Source organism: Cotesia typhae, unplaced genomic scaffold, assembly GCF_013202065.1.
Source record: "Cotesia typhae breed Kobodo isofemale line unplaced genomic scaffold, CoteBio_Ctyphae scaffold_152, whole genome shotgun sequence".
NCBI classification, from domain to species: Eukaryota; Metazoa; Arthropoda; class Insecta; order Hymenoptera; family Braconidae; genus Cotesia; species Cotesia typhae.
The window spans coordinates 4,804,890-4,820,087 of NW_027423776.1; the positions used below are offsets into that span (position 1 = coordinate 4,804,890).

A 15,198-nucleotide genomic window follows, 5' to 3' on the forward strand; every position below is an offset into this window, starting at 1 on the left:
AACTAAACTCCTACTTAACAATAAACAATTTTGTCTCACTTTCAACAGATAGTTCCGTTGTTAATTAATTATTGATAAGAATAAGTTACTTTATTTCATTAACACGCTAATTTAAAATTCATTTCTTTTTTTTATTCATAAAAATATATCATTTATATTGAATGCTTTAAATATTTTTTGATGAAAGTATCCTAATTTTTTTTTTATACCAAGCCTAATCATTTCTAGAATTTTAATTTATTTAATATGGACAATTTTTTTAATTTTAAGACTTAAATTTAATTTAATGTGCCATATGTTAATTTTTACTTGAAAATTTTAATTTAATTCGTTTTTAATTTCTTTTTGGCTTATGAAAAAAATAACAAATAATTCAAGTATTTATACTTCATTGATTTGGTTACTTTATAAAGTAATTATTGGAAAATAAACAATTAATTTTGTAATTTTTGTATTGCTAATTTAATAAAAAGAAAATGTAATTTTTTATTTTTGATTGTAATTAATTTTTTGTCAAAGTTTATCCTAAAAATTAGAATAATTTTTATCAACTATCACCTTAATAATAATAATAATAATAATAATAATATTTAGGGAAAAAATAAAAACAAAAAATTTTCAATAAAACATTTTTATTTGTTAAAAAAATAAGTACATTAAACTTTACCATTAATTAATAAAACTAAATCTCTTTATAATTTTTACAATTAAAAACAATCATTGACTTACACAATAAGCACAGTATTCAATCCGAAGTCAAAAAATTCTACATGTAGATTAATACAATACTGTATTTTTTTAATGACTTCTCATCTGTTTTTCTACATCATAAAAATTACATGAATAGAATAAGAAGAAAAAGAAAATTACTGAAATTATAATTTAAAATTGTAAATAAAATATGTTGAGTAATTAAATACCCGAATAAAGCATTAAGCATTGAATTTAAAACGAATTGAATATACTATTGTAGAAAGTAATAAAAATTTTTAATCGCACATTTTTTCGATAAAAATTCATGTACCAGGTATTCGTTCTATTGCAATTAACTTTTACTAATCTTAATTAATTAATCACTAAGTATAAGAAGATATGTTAGTACAATATAAATAGACTGAAGTTTGAAAAAATAAATGAGATGAAACACAATTCACAATCATAATCATATGTATAAAAACTAATCTCTTTCATTTATGATATCTTGTTTGTTTTTTTTTATCTATCCTTATTTTAATTATTAATTTTTTTTATTTTAGAGACGAATGCCGGGGTTTCGAGATGCTACAAAGTTGAGAAGTTCATCGCTGTCTTCGCAAACAAACGGTTTGAGATGATGACAAGCTACGTCATGCCACTTGACACCGTCGTTGTAGAAGTTGTTCAGAATAGCGAGACAGGACTCGTCGTTACCCTGAATTAATAGACAACATATTTATTATTATTTTATTCGGTAAGTTTTAAAATTTTAAAATCAAGTAAAAAATAATTTAGTTCAATTTTTAATTAATTTCATTTTCTAAAATTTAGCTAATTAAATTACCTGAGCAGCTTCACGGTTGTCAGGCTGAGCTTGGCCATATCCACCAGTGTTACTCCAGTCACCAGTATTACGCTGTGTAGTGGGTCCAATTTTGGCTCCAGAGCCTGACCAGAACCATCCGTTGACGTTTTGGGGCTGGAGATCTGGTCTGTCACATCCATTGAAGTTACATTTGCGTCCTGACGTCCAGATGTATCTTATGTTTCCTGTTTTTTTTTAAATCAACCAAACAATTAATTAAAAATGTTTATAATCTTGAAAGTGAGTCCAAACTTAAGTAATTATTTTCGGCCTTTTCTTTCATCAAAACAGTAATTATTTTGTTAAATTAAAATTAATTGGTTGAACTTTTTTTTAAGGACTGATACTTTTACTTCACTTATATAAATTTCTTAGTGACCTTAATTTTTATTTAATACAGAAAGTAAAAGCAAAAATTTATATTTTTGTTTAATTACAGTGAAAGTAATTTTTATTATTTTATTTAATATTATTAATATCAGTCTATTAATATTAACATTTTAAAAAATAATTTTTATAAATGGCCGAGTTTAAAAAAATGACATAAAGAAGAGATGAGCGATTAAATCTTGGTAAGAAAAAAAAATTATAATGTTATTATTGTCAAGACAATAAAATTAGCGAGAGAAATTACAATTAAGTAGTTCACAACTAACAAAAGTAAAACATTAAAATAATTGCAATTTTATCTCAAGCTCAAGTCTTAGGAAAAAAAATGATTATAAAAAGAAATTGTCACTTCACGGATATTAATTTCATATTACGATTAGCACAATGATATCTTTATAATTAATATAATTTTCCCTGGGGTTTTATTTTCTAATTTAAATTTATAAACAATAATAATAATAGCATGTAATTTTGTTGTTTGTCACCAGCGAGTGAAAGTAGGCAGTCAACAGCTTGTTTATCGGCAAAAAAAAAAAAAAAATGAAATAAAATAAATTCTATTGAATTTATAAATTACCTCGAGCGATTCTCTGCTTAATAAATTCATTTTCCTGTGGTGTTTCTAATGATACCGCGTCCATACAATGACGACGGCAAATATTACGTGAATCGAGCCAATCAACCTCTAGACTTCTCGTCGGCTGGTGTTCCCAACTGAAGAAATATGAGTGAGCTACACCTCGAGCATCTCTGTATGATGCATGACGTACTCCTGTAATTATTGTAAATATTTAAATAATATTTATAAAATAAATTATAGACAACCGACAATAACAGTTTAATTAAACTTAAACAGCGAGTAGAAAATAATTTCCATGTTATATAATAGAAGAAAAGATATTCAAAAAAAATCTATGAATTTTAAATTTAATAAGTCAGATAATTATTGTCAATCTAATAGAAGAAAGTATTGAATTGCAAATGCAGTTAAAATTAAAGATCGAAAGTTTTAGTAATTTATAATATTTATAGCTATGATTCATCTAGAGTCTCTTGAACGATGAATCTAAACAAGTATCAACTATTAAGTATTAGTTATTTTGTTTTCACTACTTAACACGATCTCCGAGGTATTTAACCTCCGGTTTCAAGCAATGTTACTTAAATATTATACACTGCGGGTACTTAGATTAATAACATAGAAAGTTTTGAGAAAATAATCGTCACGAAAACTATTAACTGGTCGGTACAGCGTGAAGGCAAATTATTATTCTATAGCAAGTTATATACAATGATTAATTACGCTCCAAGTTCTGTGAAAAATTTTTAGAGTGAATTTGTTATTAATGACTTTAGTGAAGAGTGTACTGAGACGCTGGATATTTATTATTATTTTAGATTTAATGATAATCTTACGATTTGCACAGCTTCTTGGATCAGGTAACGCCAGTCGCCGTTGTGCTGTTACAGCAACAATCCCGAAGAATAGTAAAAATAATGCTGACTTCATTGTTATCTGTAGCAAATAATTTTATTCTTATTATTACTATTATTTCTTCAGTGAAGAAAAATAATTTTTTACAGATTGTACAATTTTGTTGGGTTTTATTGAGATAAATTATAGAAGGAAACATCAAAGTTGTTCAAATAATTATAATGAAATAAATTGTAAAATGCGAATAAAAGTTCGTTTAAAACGAAATTAAATTTAAACAAAAATTTATAAATTTTTGATAATAATCTGGAAAAAAAAAATTCATTTTAGTAATTTAAATAAAAGTCAAAAATTTTTACTCCAATTTTCATCAAATAAATAATAATAATAATAATAATTATTATTATTATTATAATATTTGAAAAAAAAAATGAATAATTTATTATTTCTTCCAAATTTATAATTTATTTTTAAAAAATAAAAATTTAACTTCCAAATCCCTAAGTAAACATATTATTTCTTCGCAAGATAAAAAATCTCAATTAACAAAAAAATAATTACTCATAAATAATAAATAAAACTCTGTGAAAGTCGCCTCAATTTACAATTCAAATAAAATTAACGAAAATTTCTTAATTCTTGCTCAAATGAACCAATAATTATTTCTTCAATCAAAATATCATCCGCTACTCTAATTTACTAATCTGTCAGCCCGTATAAGGATGAATAAATTAAAAAAAAAACATACATGTAATTTAAAGAACTCATCAGAATATCATTAAATCCCATTCAATACCATTGAATCCCAATCCATATATTAATCTCAATCCCTTTTATTTGCAAATAAATAAAACATACATGACATATATCATCCTTAGTCCATACTAACGATGTGAAGCTATAAATAAAATACTAATAAATTAAGAAAAAAAATAAATAAATCAATAAATAACATATCAGCGCATCAAAAGCGATTTCGAAAGTCTCGGTCATCGAAATGACCTTGCATCAAAGCCTATTTTTTAAAAATTATAAATTTAAATCTGTCTTTCTCTTAAATAATAAAAATAGCATATTTTATTTTTATAAGTTATTTACAATTTACAGTTTACAACTGCAGATGTTAAATAGTGCGGTCAAATATGTTTATTAATGAGCTACATTTGTCTTGGGGCGAGTGAAAGTGACATTAATATTTGACGAGGACATAATTTATGAGTAAATGAATCTTCAGTACAATTGTAAATTATTAAATGTATGAAAAAAAATTAAATATGAAAGGAAAACAATTATTTAGTTAACTCAAAATTAAGCAACCAACAAGAATAGATGAATAGATACTTTTTTTTCAATACAATAACATCATAAAATATATTTGTTACATCTTACAAAATTTTTACATCAGCTTCTGAATACACGTTGGGTAATTTTTTTTATTTATTAAGTTTTTTATAAAATTAATATTACTATTCCTATTCATTTTAATTTTTTAAATTATTAATCAGTTTAAAAAATTTTTTTTTCATGTCTGTGAATTTTAGTGTAATTTATACTAATAAAACTTATGAACAAGCTAATAAATAAGTTTGTATGTATATTACGGTATAATGTATAATAAACATATATATGTATGAATTTATATGTACGCGTCCTAACGGACCATCACCTCGTGATTGCAGTTATTCTGTACAAAACAATGTCGTTTACAAAGTTTATAATAATAACATCTGACCATCAAACCCCGTGGCCCAGTTAATGTCCCACTACCCACTATTGGGTTTCAATGCTCTGGTTTTAATTTATTTTATAAAAATTAAGGATCATGAAACAGAGAAATTTCAATTTAAGTCACTCGAGTAAAAAAAACTTTCTTTATTTCTATTGAATTTTAAAATTGCCAATTTTTACTGTTTTTTTTTTAGGATCAGAAAATTTATTTATTTCAGAAGAAATTTTTTTTTACAAAATAGAGTATAAAAAAAATATGAAATTTTATATTCAGTTACATTTCATATTTATTTTGTAAAAGTAAGTTGAAAAATTTTTAATAAATAATTAATTGTAATCTTTGAAAAGTGATTATTTTTTTTTTAATCATTAAATTTATGTCATTTTAATATACATACACATTTATGATATTGAAAGTCGCTGACAATTTATTTTTAATTAAACTAAACAAGTACTGATGAATTTTCTAAAAAAAATTAATATTTATATTAATAATTTTAATAAATTAAAAAATTTATAAAATTTCACCATAAAATATTTTTTTAAAAAAAGAAAAATAAATTAAGCAGACATCTGAAAATTTTTGGAATTTTTCTCTTTGAAAAATGTATAACAAAAAAAATTTTTTTTAATTTTACATGTAAAAAATTTGAAAAAAAAAATGCGTACAATTTTAAAACAATATGTTTTTAGTTCTAATTTAATTATAAAAAAATTTTTTGCTCATGCGAAATTGTATTAAATATTAATCAAAAAAATTTTAAGTTTTCACAATTATAAATTACTTAATAGAGCGAAACAAATGACCAATAAAAATATTTTATTACCGGGTATTTATATTTAATAGTCTCTCTAAGTGTTTTAATAACAATAATTATTAATAAAGAAAGAAATTGAAAGTTCTCATAAATATTCAATGAAAAATTTTTATTATATTTATCAAACAAATTTTTAGAGTTGCTCTCTAATCAGGATAAAATATTAATGGTCGCTAATTTCCCATGACATTTAACAGTACTTGATATTAAATTAAGCCCACGTATTAACGGAGAATATTGCATATAATAACTTGTATTTTTAGTGACAACTTATTTACGAAGATATGAATTAAAAAATATTAAAAATTGTTTTAATAAAAATCCATACAGATATATATATATATATATATATATATATATATATATATATATATATATATATATATATATATATATATATATATATTATGTGTAATGTGTGTTATAGGTATTATGGAATCACGTGAAATTCCAATGTGTAGTGTCGTAACTTATTTATACTGGATCGTGCAACATGTGACGATCGATATCTCTTTGAGAACATGACGAAGAATCGATAAGGGTAAACGGCGAGTAAAAGGCCTGATTATTCTCAACCGCTGACTTTTACGTTTTTAAATTTTTATGTTAAAAAATTAAAACTTTTCAGCCAAGTTAAGTGGAAAGTATATAATCAAACACTTGAATTACCCAACTTTAAATTAAAGAAAAATAACAATATCGAATATGAATCCAACCGAAGTAAAAATTGCTCTGCAATAAACATTCATTTTTATTTTGCGTAATCTTAAACGTTTTTGTAGTTAGAACTAGTACTAACATTTTTTTTCTTTCTTTATAGATCTATGCTAGTCCTTATAGTACTGTTGTTTTCCTAATAAAGCAGGATTATATCTTGTAATCCATTAAATCACCGAGAATAATTCGTAATAATACAATATCAGTGAAGCTTATTTTTTTTTCCCTAGAATTTTCTATTCAACTTTTGAAACATTTATATTTTCAAGGATTCTTAGAACATAAAGTGTAATTGCAGTGTTTTTCAAAGAAAAATTATTTTAGTATAATCTTCTCTTAAGATTTAATGACTTCTATCGTAATTAAGCCGATTAGTTTTTATTTTTAGTGAATAGTAATTATTTCAATTTTTAATTCTAAATATTTTTCTGTTTCTCAATATTTAATTTAAAATTTTTCAACATTGCAAAAAAAAAATCATAAAATTTTAATCAAATGAAAATTGAAATTTCTTTATAAGTTAATTTTCACTTTCAAATAATTTTAAGATATCTAAAAAAACTAAATAATTGATTTTAATGAAAGTAAAATTGAAAATTTATTTATGATTACTTGTTAGAGCTAGATTTTTAACAAACCATATTATATATGGTTAAATATGATTTAAATCAAGTGGAGTTAGTATTGAATCGATAATCTATGCAATTTAAGCCAGCAAAAATTTTGAAAATTTTTCTCTACTCTACTTACAATTATTCTTTTTTTTTTTTACACATTTATACTTTTGTATATTTTCATTTTACTTGTAAATTTGCCATTTGTCTGTGTCTTGGAATAAATAAAGATTAATCTAATAAAAAAAAAAAAATTATTTAAAGTAAAAAAAAAATTAAATCTGTTTCAGATTTCCTTATCAATAGTCTAATTAATTAATTTAAATAAAAAACTCTTCAAACATATTTTCAGTAATTAATTTCGATGACTAATTTCCCCAACTACACGCCTCAAAGACGTTTACGACCAAAAAACATCACACCAATTAAATCAAACAAACTGACTCGATTATTGATCGTAAAAAATTACTATCTCATACATATTAACTTTTACTATTTCTTCTCATTCAATTAACCACCAAGTTAATCCAAATAATCCTAAAAAAAGTGATCAATAAAATCAAATGAAATGTAAAGATAAAAATACATATTTAAGCGCTCTCTAAAATTTAATTTTTTATAAACATAAGTGTAAAAAAGATCGATAATTCAAGAATCATCATCTTAATAAAAAAGTCCGAAGAAATATTTCGATCATCATTACAAACAATTTATCTACATGACTAGTGATATTTAAAACATAATTACTCTGCTACATAAATAACTAAGTCATTTTACCATAATTATTATGATCATTAAAAAACCCTTTCTATTAATTTACTCACAAGTAAGTTTAATTGGATAAAACCGAATGATTATTGTCATTATAAATCACCGATAATTAAATCTTAAAAGAAGAAACATTCTTATTCAATTCATCACTATTAACATTAATTGATTAATGAAAAATGTTGAGAAGAAAATAAAATCCAGGTAACCATTAACAAGAGACATGTGACTTAATGTATAATACTGTTTATATTGACGCAATCGAATGCATTGCATATTGCATGATATGATCACGAGAGTTAAGCTTTTGCATATAATACTCATACTACATCCCCTGATATATATAATCGTTACACCTTGCAGCTCAACTTATTATTATTTATATTTAACGTTAATCTACACACGTATAGACTAGACTTGGCTGATGGTTAATGGTTAATAACTAATGGGTAATAACTAACTAATGTAACAGCCGATAGAGAAAGTAGAACTTTAACGATTTGATGATGATTGTGCGTTTTTTTTTTTTTTTTACTAACTTGTGGCTATGTTTGTTACATAATCTTTAATGATACAATAAAATTCATATTTATTTGGATAGGTAGATAAGAGTAGATAAATACATGATTTTTTTTTATTGATAATAATTGTAAGTAATTTGTCGCCAAAATTTCGTTATGTTTTTAATCATATTCATTTCTTCTTTATTTTATTGCAGATCTATGCAATAATCGATTATATTTCACTACATTGTTATTGAAGATTTTTTATTGATGCATAAGTTGCTTTTTTTTTAAGCTAAAGATTTAATTTTGCAATTATTTTGTTTTATTTTTTCGGAAAAAATTTAAAGAAGAAATAAAAGTTTTAATGTTAAATTTAATTTTAACATTTTTATTTGAAGTTATTTATTAACTTGTCATTTATTTTCAGTCAATAAATTATATTTATGTTTTATTGAGTAAGTTTTTGTTTTGTATAAATAATTCTGTGACATGCCGATAGAATAAAAATGTATTTTGTTGAATTCAATAAAAAACTTCAATTTTCTTCTCTAAAAATTTCGATTTATTTTGCAATAAAAAAAAGTTTATTTCAAATAGTCAAAAAAAAAAATTATTTATAATTTTATTGAAAATAAAAAATTATCAAACTTATAAGTAAATACAAATTAACAAAAAAAAAAGACTGTTAATAACGTAAACTCAATTAAACAAGCCAAGCTATCAAATAATAGTTATTGCTAATGATTATAATTAAATACTTGATCATTCTTTTCGTCACATTGACACATACCGCGACGTAATAACACATTAGAAAGTTTCGTAAGTAAATATTTTAGTTTTAAATTGATGATGGACGATATAACAGTACAGAGTTTTATAAATAAATTCAGGACTTAATTTTTTATTTCAAATGGACATGTCCGCTCTTTGTATTAGATATTTACCAAAGGAATTACAGAACGCCCTGTACCGGTAATGATACAAGTTTTGGAATTTTTCCAACTATGTATAGAATTCCTGTATGTCCATATACTAACTTTTTCTTATCTCTGTGCGGACATTTAATTCAACAAATAAATTTACAACAAAAAAAAAAAGCATTTCCATAATTATTGTAGCCCACGGCGGTGTACAAAAACAACTTAAATATTTAACCGTTATATGCTACATACCGGATAATTTATTAAGAAAATTTTTAATATTTAAATTTAAAATCAATAAATGGGTATTGGCGATATTTGATGACAGATTATTAATCATTTATTTTTTTTACTAATGATTAATTTATTTGCAGACGGATAAAATAAGGAATAAGAGCTAACATTGTAAAGCTAAAGCAATTAATCGAGAAAACCGAAGTAAGGAGAGACGGATACGAGAATCGTGTCAGCTGGATTTCTTATGGTGTAAATTACCAGAACGTGCTACGCGTATTGCGTATGTTATTGACAATACCATTTGAGAATGAAGATAAATAAAAAGTGGAAAAAGAAGAAATAAAGGAAGACTAAGTTTAAAGGAGGAGGAAGAACAAGAACAAGAAGAAGAAGAATACCGAGACTAAGAAGAATAAAAAGCGTATGTTATGTACAGCACGGTGTCACGGTAACCGTTAACTGGCCGGCTTTGCCACTGTTTCATGGAGATGCACGAGATCAGACGTTATGGTTTCGTTTCAGCTGTTTAGATATTTTTTTTTTGTTTTAAGTCTCATTATTTCTTGGTAATCGAAACTGGTCCTGATTTTAATTCGTTGTGCTTCTTTTAAACTTTTGTTTTGTTATTTTGTAAACAAGTTGGTCTTAATTTTTTGTAAGATTGTATTCTTAATTTAATTAGATGATTAATTTTTTTGACGGTGGAACATTTTTATATTCAACGATTAAAAGATTATTTTTATTGTACTCGATTAATTATTAATGTTTTTTTTTTTAATTCTAGGTGTAATATTAGTAATTATTGTTACTAGTTATTTTTTAATTAAATTTTGTAAATATAAAAAACCGATTGTTGAAGTTAAGCAATTGAAGATTTCTATGAATCATTACTATAATTATTGAGAGGAAATACTTGGTAAAAAAAGATAAGAAATGAAAAAATAATAAGACACATCCAAGATGAATGCAATTTTTTAGTTTCAATGCCCTTGTGGGGTAATTATATAATTTTAAATGGAAGGTTACTAAACACTGGGCAATACAAATTTCAAATGAGTTGTCAAAATTTTTGAATCTAAAAATTAATGTTTTTTTTTTCTTCAAATTTTATAGATATTTTTGATATTTATCTAAATTTTTATTTTCATTCATAAAAACAATTTAGTTGAGAACTTAATAAAAATTTTTCAGAATTTTGGTTATAAAAATTTAATTACAAAAAAATTATCGAGTGATTGGTTTATAAATATTAATTTTATAAAATTGATAAATGATTATTCAAAAATTTTATTTTTAAAATCTATCAAAAAATTTTATTACAAGTAAAAAAAAATTAGTTGATTCAAATTTTATAAAAATAATTTCAAAACATTAAAATTTATAAGAAAAATAATTTATAAAAATTAAAATTAATAAAAAAATTATTTTTCTAAAAATATAAAATTATAAAAAAATAATGAAAATTACTTACATAAAAACTAAACAAAATAACAACGAAACTGGTTGAAAAAAGTGCGAAAATAAAAAAAAAACGAGCCGAAACGTTCGGTTGATACGAAGAGGAGTGAAGATCAGGACTTGCACCTTACGATTGGGAATCACGACGAAGGAATGAACTGTCGAGCGATGGTGATGAGCCAGTATATAGTCGGCCCACATTCCCGGGTGCTACAAGTAACCCAAATAGCTCCCACCAACATTTAACCAATCGTTCTTCATATTCAACATTAAAAAGCTAAACCTCGTCTTCATGGACAGGAGGACAGGTAGTATATGTAATACAGTATAGATAAAGAGCATTGCAGTACTGAACACACAGTAGGGTACTTATTACATAGATCTAGACATTTTTTCCGACATAAGACACCGTAACTACAGCAAATACCAAAGTGAAGTCATTGAAGACAGGAGTTAACCAACTTCAATTCCTCCACGGCTAATTACTTCACTTGGCCTCAACCTGTGTCTCTCATAACGCATAGAATCATCTCAATATAATAATAGTCAATAGCAATAGTAATAAAAAATTAAATTAAACTGATCAAATTCAATAAAATAACGTCAATAGAAGCCTTCAGGCTTTCTTCACATCCTTACTGTTGGTTTAATATCAAAGTTTATGGCCCCATACTGTAATATTCAATTTATTTAATTGTTTTTTTTTACTTAAAAATCTTGCGTTGCTTCCTTTACCTCATTTAGCTCCATTCATTATTTTTTATTATTTTTTTTAAAATATATTGTATGTATTTTTTTCCTCGTTAATTTTGCAATAGTCTTGAAAAGAAGACTTGTTTTTAATTTCTCATACCTACTTTCATATCAGATGAATATTTTAAATTGACGAAATATTTTTGTTTATTAACTTTAGTTTTTTATTATTAAGAAATAATATTTTTAGCTATTGAAGAATTTTTTAAAATTTGTTTTAATTATTATTTAAATTATTTGATGTAATTAATCGAGTAAAAATAAAAGTGAAGAAAGTTTGGAAAAATAAAAAATGAAAACGAGTTTTCTATAGATAAAATTTTATTTACAATATACAAACTCTGTTATATGAGATGCTTAATATTTAGATGCATAGTAAATAATGAGTGAAAACAATTGTGATAAATTAACGGAGTTAATGGAAATTTTTATTGATCAATTTTCATTTATTGCTTAATTAAGTTTGAATCTGTTGGTTACATTTATATTGATGATTGGTATTTTGTAACTACTATTAGGCATGTATATTGGTAACTAAAATTAATCTGTGATAATTACATTAGCTGTCTTGTTGCGGGATAAAATAGTGGTTTTGAAAAATAAAAAGTAATTAGATAGATTTACTTTTTATCATTACTGAAATTTTACTTTTAATTTTTTTTGTATCCGGGTTTGGATAAATTTTTAATTTATTACTTTTGAAATCACAGTTTGACGTCGGAAGTATTTTTATGTTTGAAATAATACATTTTTTTAATTCTAAGTATGATTGATTGAATTAATGGTAAATGTTATGGAATTATATTTAATGTAACAGTCAAATGTGAGTGTCCCTTGAAAATCCAACTAGTTCGATAATCATACTCAGTATGTTTAAAATGAGGGGAATTTTTAAAATATAAATGTTTTGACGTGAAAGTTAAAACATGAATTTTTTTTTAAATTATAATTTGATGTTTGCTTTAGGAAATACTTTTTAATTATTGTATAACTGCAGGTAGAATATTAAATGTTATAAATTAAAAAATTTCAATCGGTCGGAATTTTTATTGTCGAAGTATTTTTACGGGCAGTTTTTTTAAAAGTATTAATGAAAAATTTTAAAAGATAAATTTTGCACAGTATCTTGTATATTATTTTTAATAAATATTCAGTTCGAAAAATTTGGACAGAAAATATATGTGTAATTAAATAGATTAAATTTTTAGTGGAAAAGACAATAACAAAGCAAATGTTTAAGAAATTGATGAAGATAAGGGTGAAAAAAAAAAAAAAGAAAAAAGAAGTATTCATAAAATTATCTAAAATTAATAGTCCGCCCTGGTTTTGCACGGGTATTTAAAAAAAATTTCAAGAAAGTTTGGAAAATCCAAAAGTACACAACTCATAATGCTCGTTTAATTATGAAATATTAGTAAAATAAAGAATTAAAAAAAATATATATATATATATATATATATATATATATATATATATATATATATATATATATATATATATATATAAAACAGTTAAAATTACACGATAATGCGCAAGTGCCTCTAGTGGGATAAATTTACACAATATATCTAGATTTACAGTCTTCTGGGTTTTGTTTTATTTTAATAATTGTAAATAAACGACATTGAATTACCAAGCCATTTGCATTCGATGATCTACAAGTCTCTCAAAGAATTAAAAAAAAAAAAAAATTTAACTAAATTAATGCATTTTTTCGCAAGTTATATTCGCAAGAGAGTGTTTCCAGAGTTTCATACATGACTGACAGGAAATGTTTTGGACCTATTTTGATGTTTTTTCCATTTCTATTGCACTAAATAAATTTTTGATAAGTGTCAAATTGATTCCATTAAATTATCTTGACAATAGTATGCAAAATATCTTGATTCCGTGAACTAACAAGGTTGTAATAATAACAATCGTTACCGAAATGAAGCGAAAAAAATTTTTCGATCGTAAAGCACTCTCTAATACTTCGTATCATGAGTCGTGCAATTAATTTTAATGTAATATAGCCTATGTCACCCGAGGATAGTGTAGCTTCTCAACAGTGAAAGAATTTTTCAAATCGGCTCAGTAGTTTCGGAGCCTATTAAATGCAAACAAACAAACAATCAAATCTTTCCTCTTTATAAAATTAGTATAGATTATTCTAACGATGAGCTGATAAGCCATAATAAATGTATTTAAACCCGACAAAATCAAGTAGAATTTATATGATTTTTCATATAAAAATTCTTTACAAAAATAATAAAATTTATTTAAAGCCGTAAGACTGACGGCGGGGCAGGATGGTCAATCTGTACAATCATCAAATGTTATAATTCAACCTTTGAAGTGTTTTTTCCGTTTAATAGTAGCCTACTATCTGACAAATAATTAAAATGGAATGAAAATAGTTTCGATGAAATGAACAATTAATTTTGACATTTAAAAAAATTATTACATAGATTTATATAACATTACAAATTAAAAGATTTGATGAATAAATCAAGGTCTCTGTTATTAAGGCACTCAATTATTTCCAATACAACTTTATATGATGAAGGTATTGCTTTTTCAAGTTGTTTTTTTAATTTATTCAAAATTTGTTTATTTTTTCAGATTTAGCTAGAAGTTCAAGTTTTATTTGTTCATTTTTCATTATAATTTAATTGTTATAAAAGTCTAAAGAAATGTTAAAATCCAAAAATGATGGTGTCTTTGATTTTTAATTATAATATCTATTTTGTACTTACAATTTTAAATGAAAAAATTAAAATTTTAATATTTTTACCCAATTTTACTTTTTTGACATAATGACATTAAATTTAGCTGTCACTTGACAATTTTTTAATTTTCTTTAACAAAAAAATTAGTTCTAAAAAATTATTTTAAAAAAATTACATTTTTAATTTATTAAAATTTCTACAAGTACATTTTTTTAATATTTTTTTTTGCTATAATTTATTTATTAAAGAAAATTCAAAATAATTGTGGTGACAGCTGAATTTAATGTCATTTTGGCATATTATGTCAAATTTATCATTTTCATATTTTCATACTTGTAAAACATAAATACCACGCTTACCAACTCTTGGCAAGGAAGTGACAACTTTTCCCGCCAAAATACAATTAGCTGACAGTTAATAATTTAAAAATTTACAGCCGAAATATGTCACTACTTTTGCGCATTTGAATGTTTAAAAATATATTAAGCACAAAATTCGTGGAGTAATTGGAGTAAATTGTAATTATCTACATCAGTAACAGTAGGTAAAATTAAAAGGAAATATAAATATATAAATACAGGT

At 23.9% G+C, this 15,198-nt stretch overlaps 1 protein-coding gene across 1 annotated transcript; it reads right to left on the reverse strand.

Moving 5' to 3' along the window:
* Positions 1–186: 186 nt before the first annotated feature.
* Ctl5 (C-type lectin 5) lies at positions 187–11,321 on the reverse strand. Its single transcript, XM_074257036.1, has 5 exons — positions 11,166–11,321; positions 3,368–3,467; positions 2,529–2,723; positions 1,541–1,746; positions 187–1,411 (listed from the first exon to the last, which is right to left on the reverse strand). The coding sequence occupies exons 2-5, from the start codon at positions 3,459–3,461 to the stop codon at positions 1,253–1,255; spliced, it is 654 nt and encodes a 217-aa protein (XP_074113137.1). The 5' UTR covers positions 3,462–3,467; positions 11,166–11,321; the 3' UTR covers positions 187–1,252.
* Between the last annotated feature and the right edge of the window lie 3,877 nt (positions 11,322–15,198).

Excerpts from the sequence above, each read along its gene's own strand:
- Ctl5 (XM_074257036.1), bottom strand. The coding sequence starts at position 3,461 with ATGAAGTCAGCATTATTTTTACTATTCTTCGGGATTGTTGCTGTAACA. Across the intron at positions 2,724-3,367 it reads TCCAAGAAGCTGTGCAAATC|GAGTACGTCATGCATCATAC; the intron begins GTAAGATTATCA and ends CAATAATTACAG. Across the intron at positions 1,747-2,528 it reads TAAGCAGAGAATCGCTCGAG|GAAACATAAGATACATCTGG; the intron begins GTAATTTATAAA and ends AAAAAAAAACAG.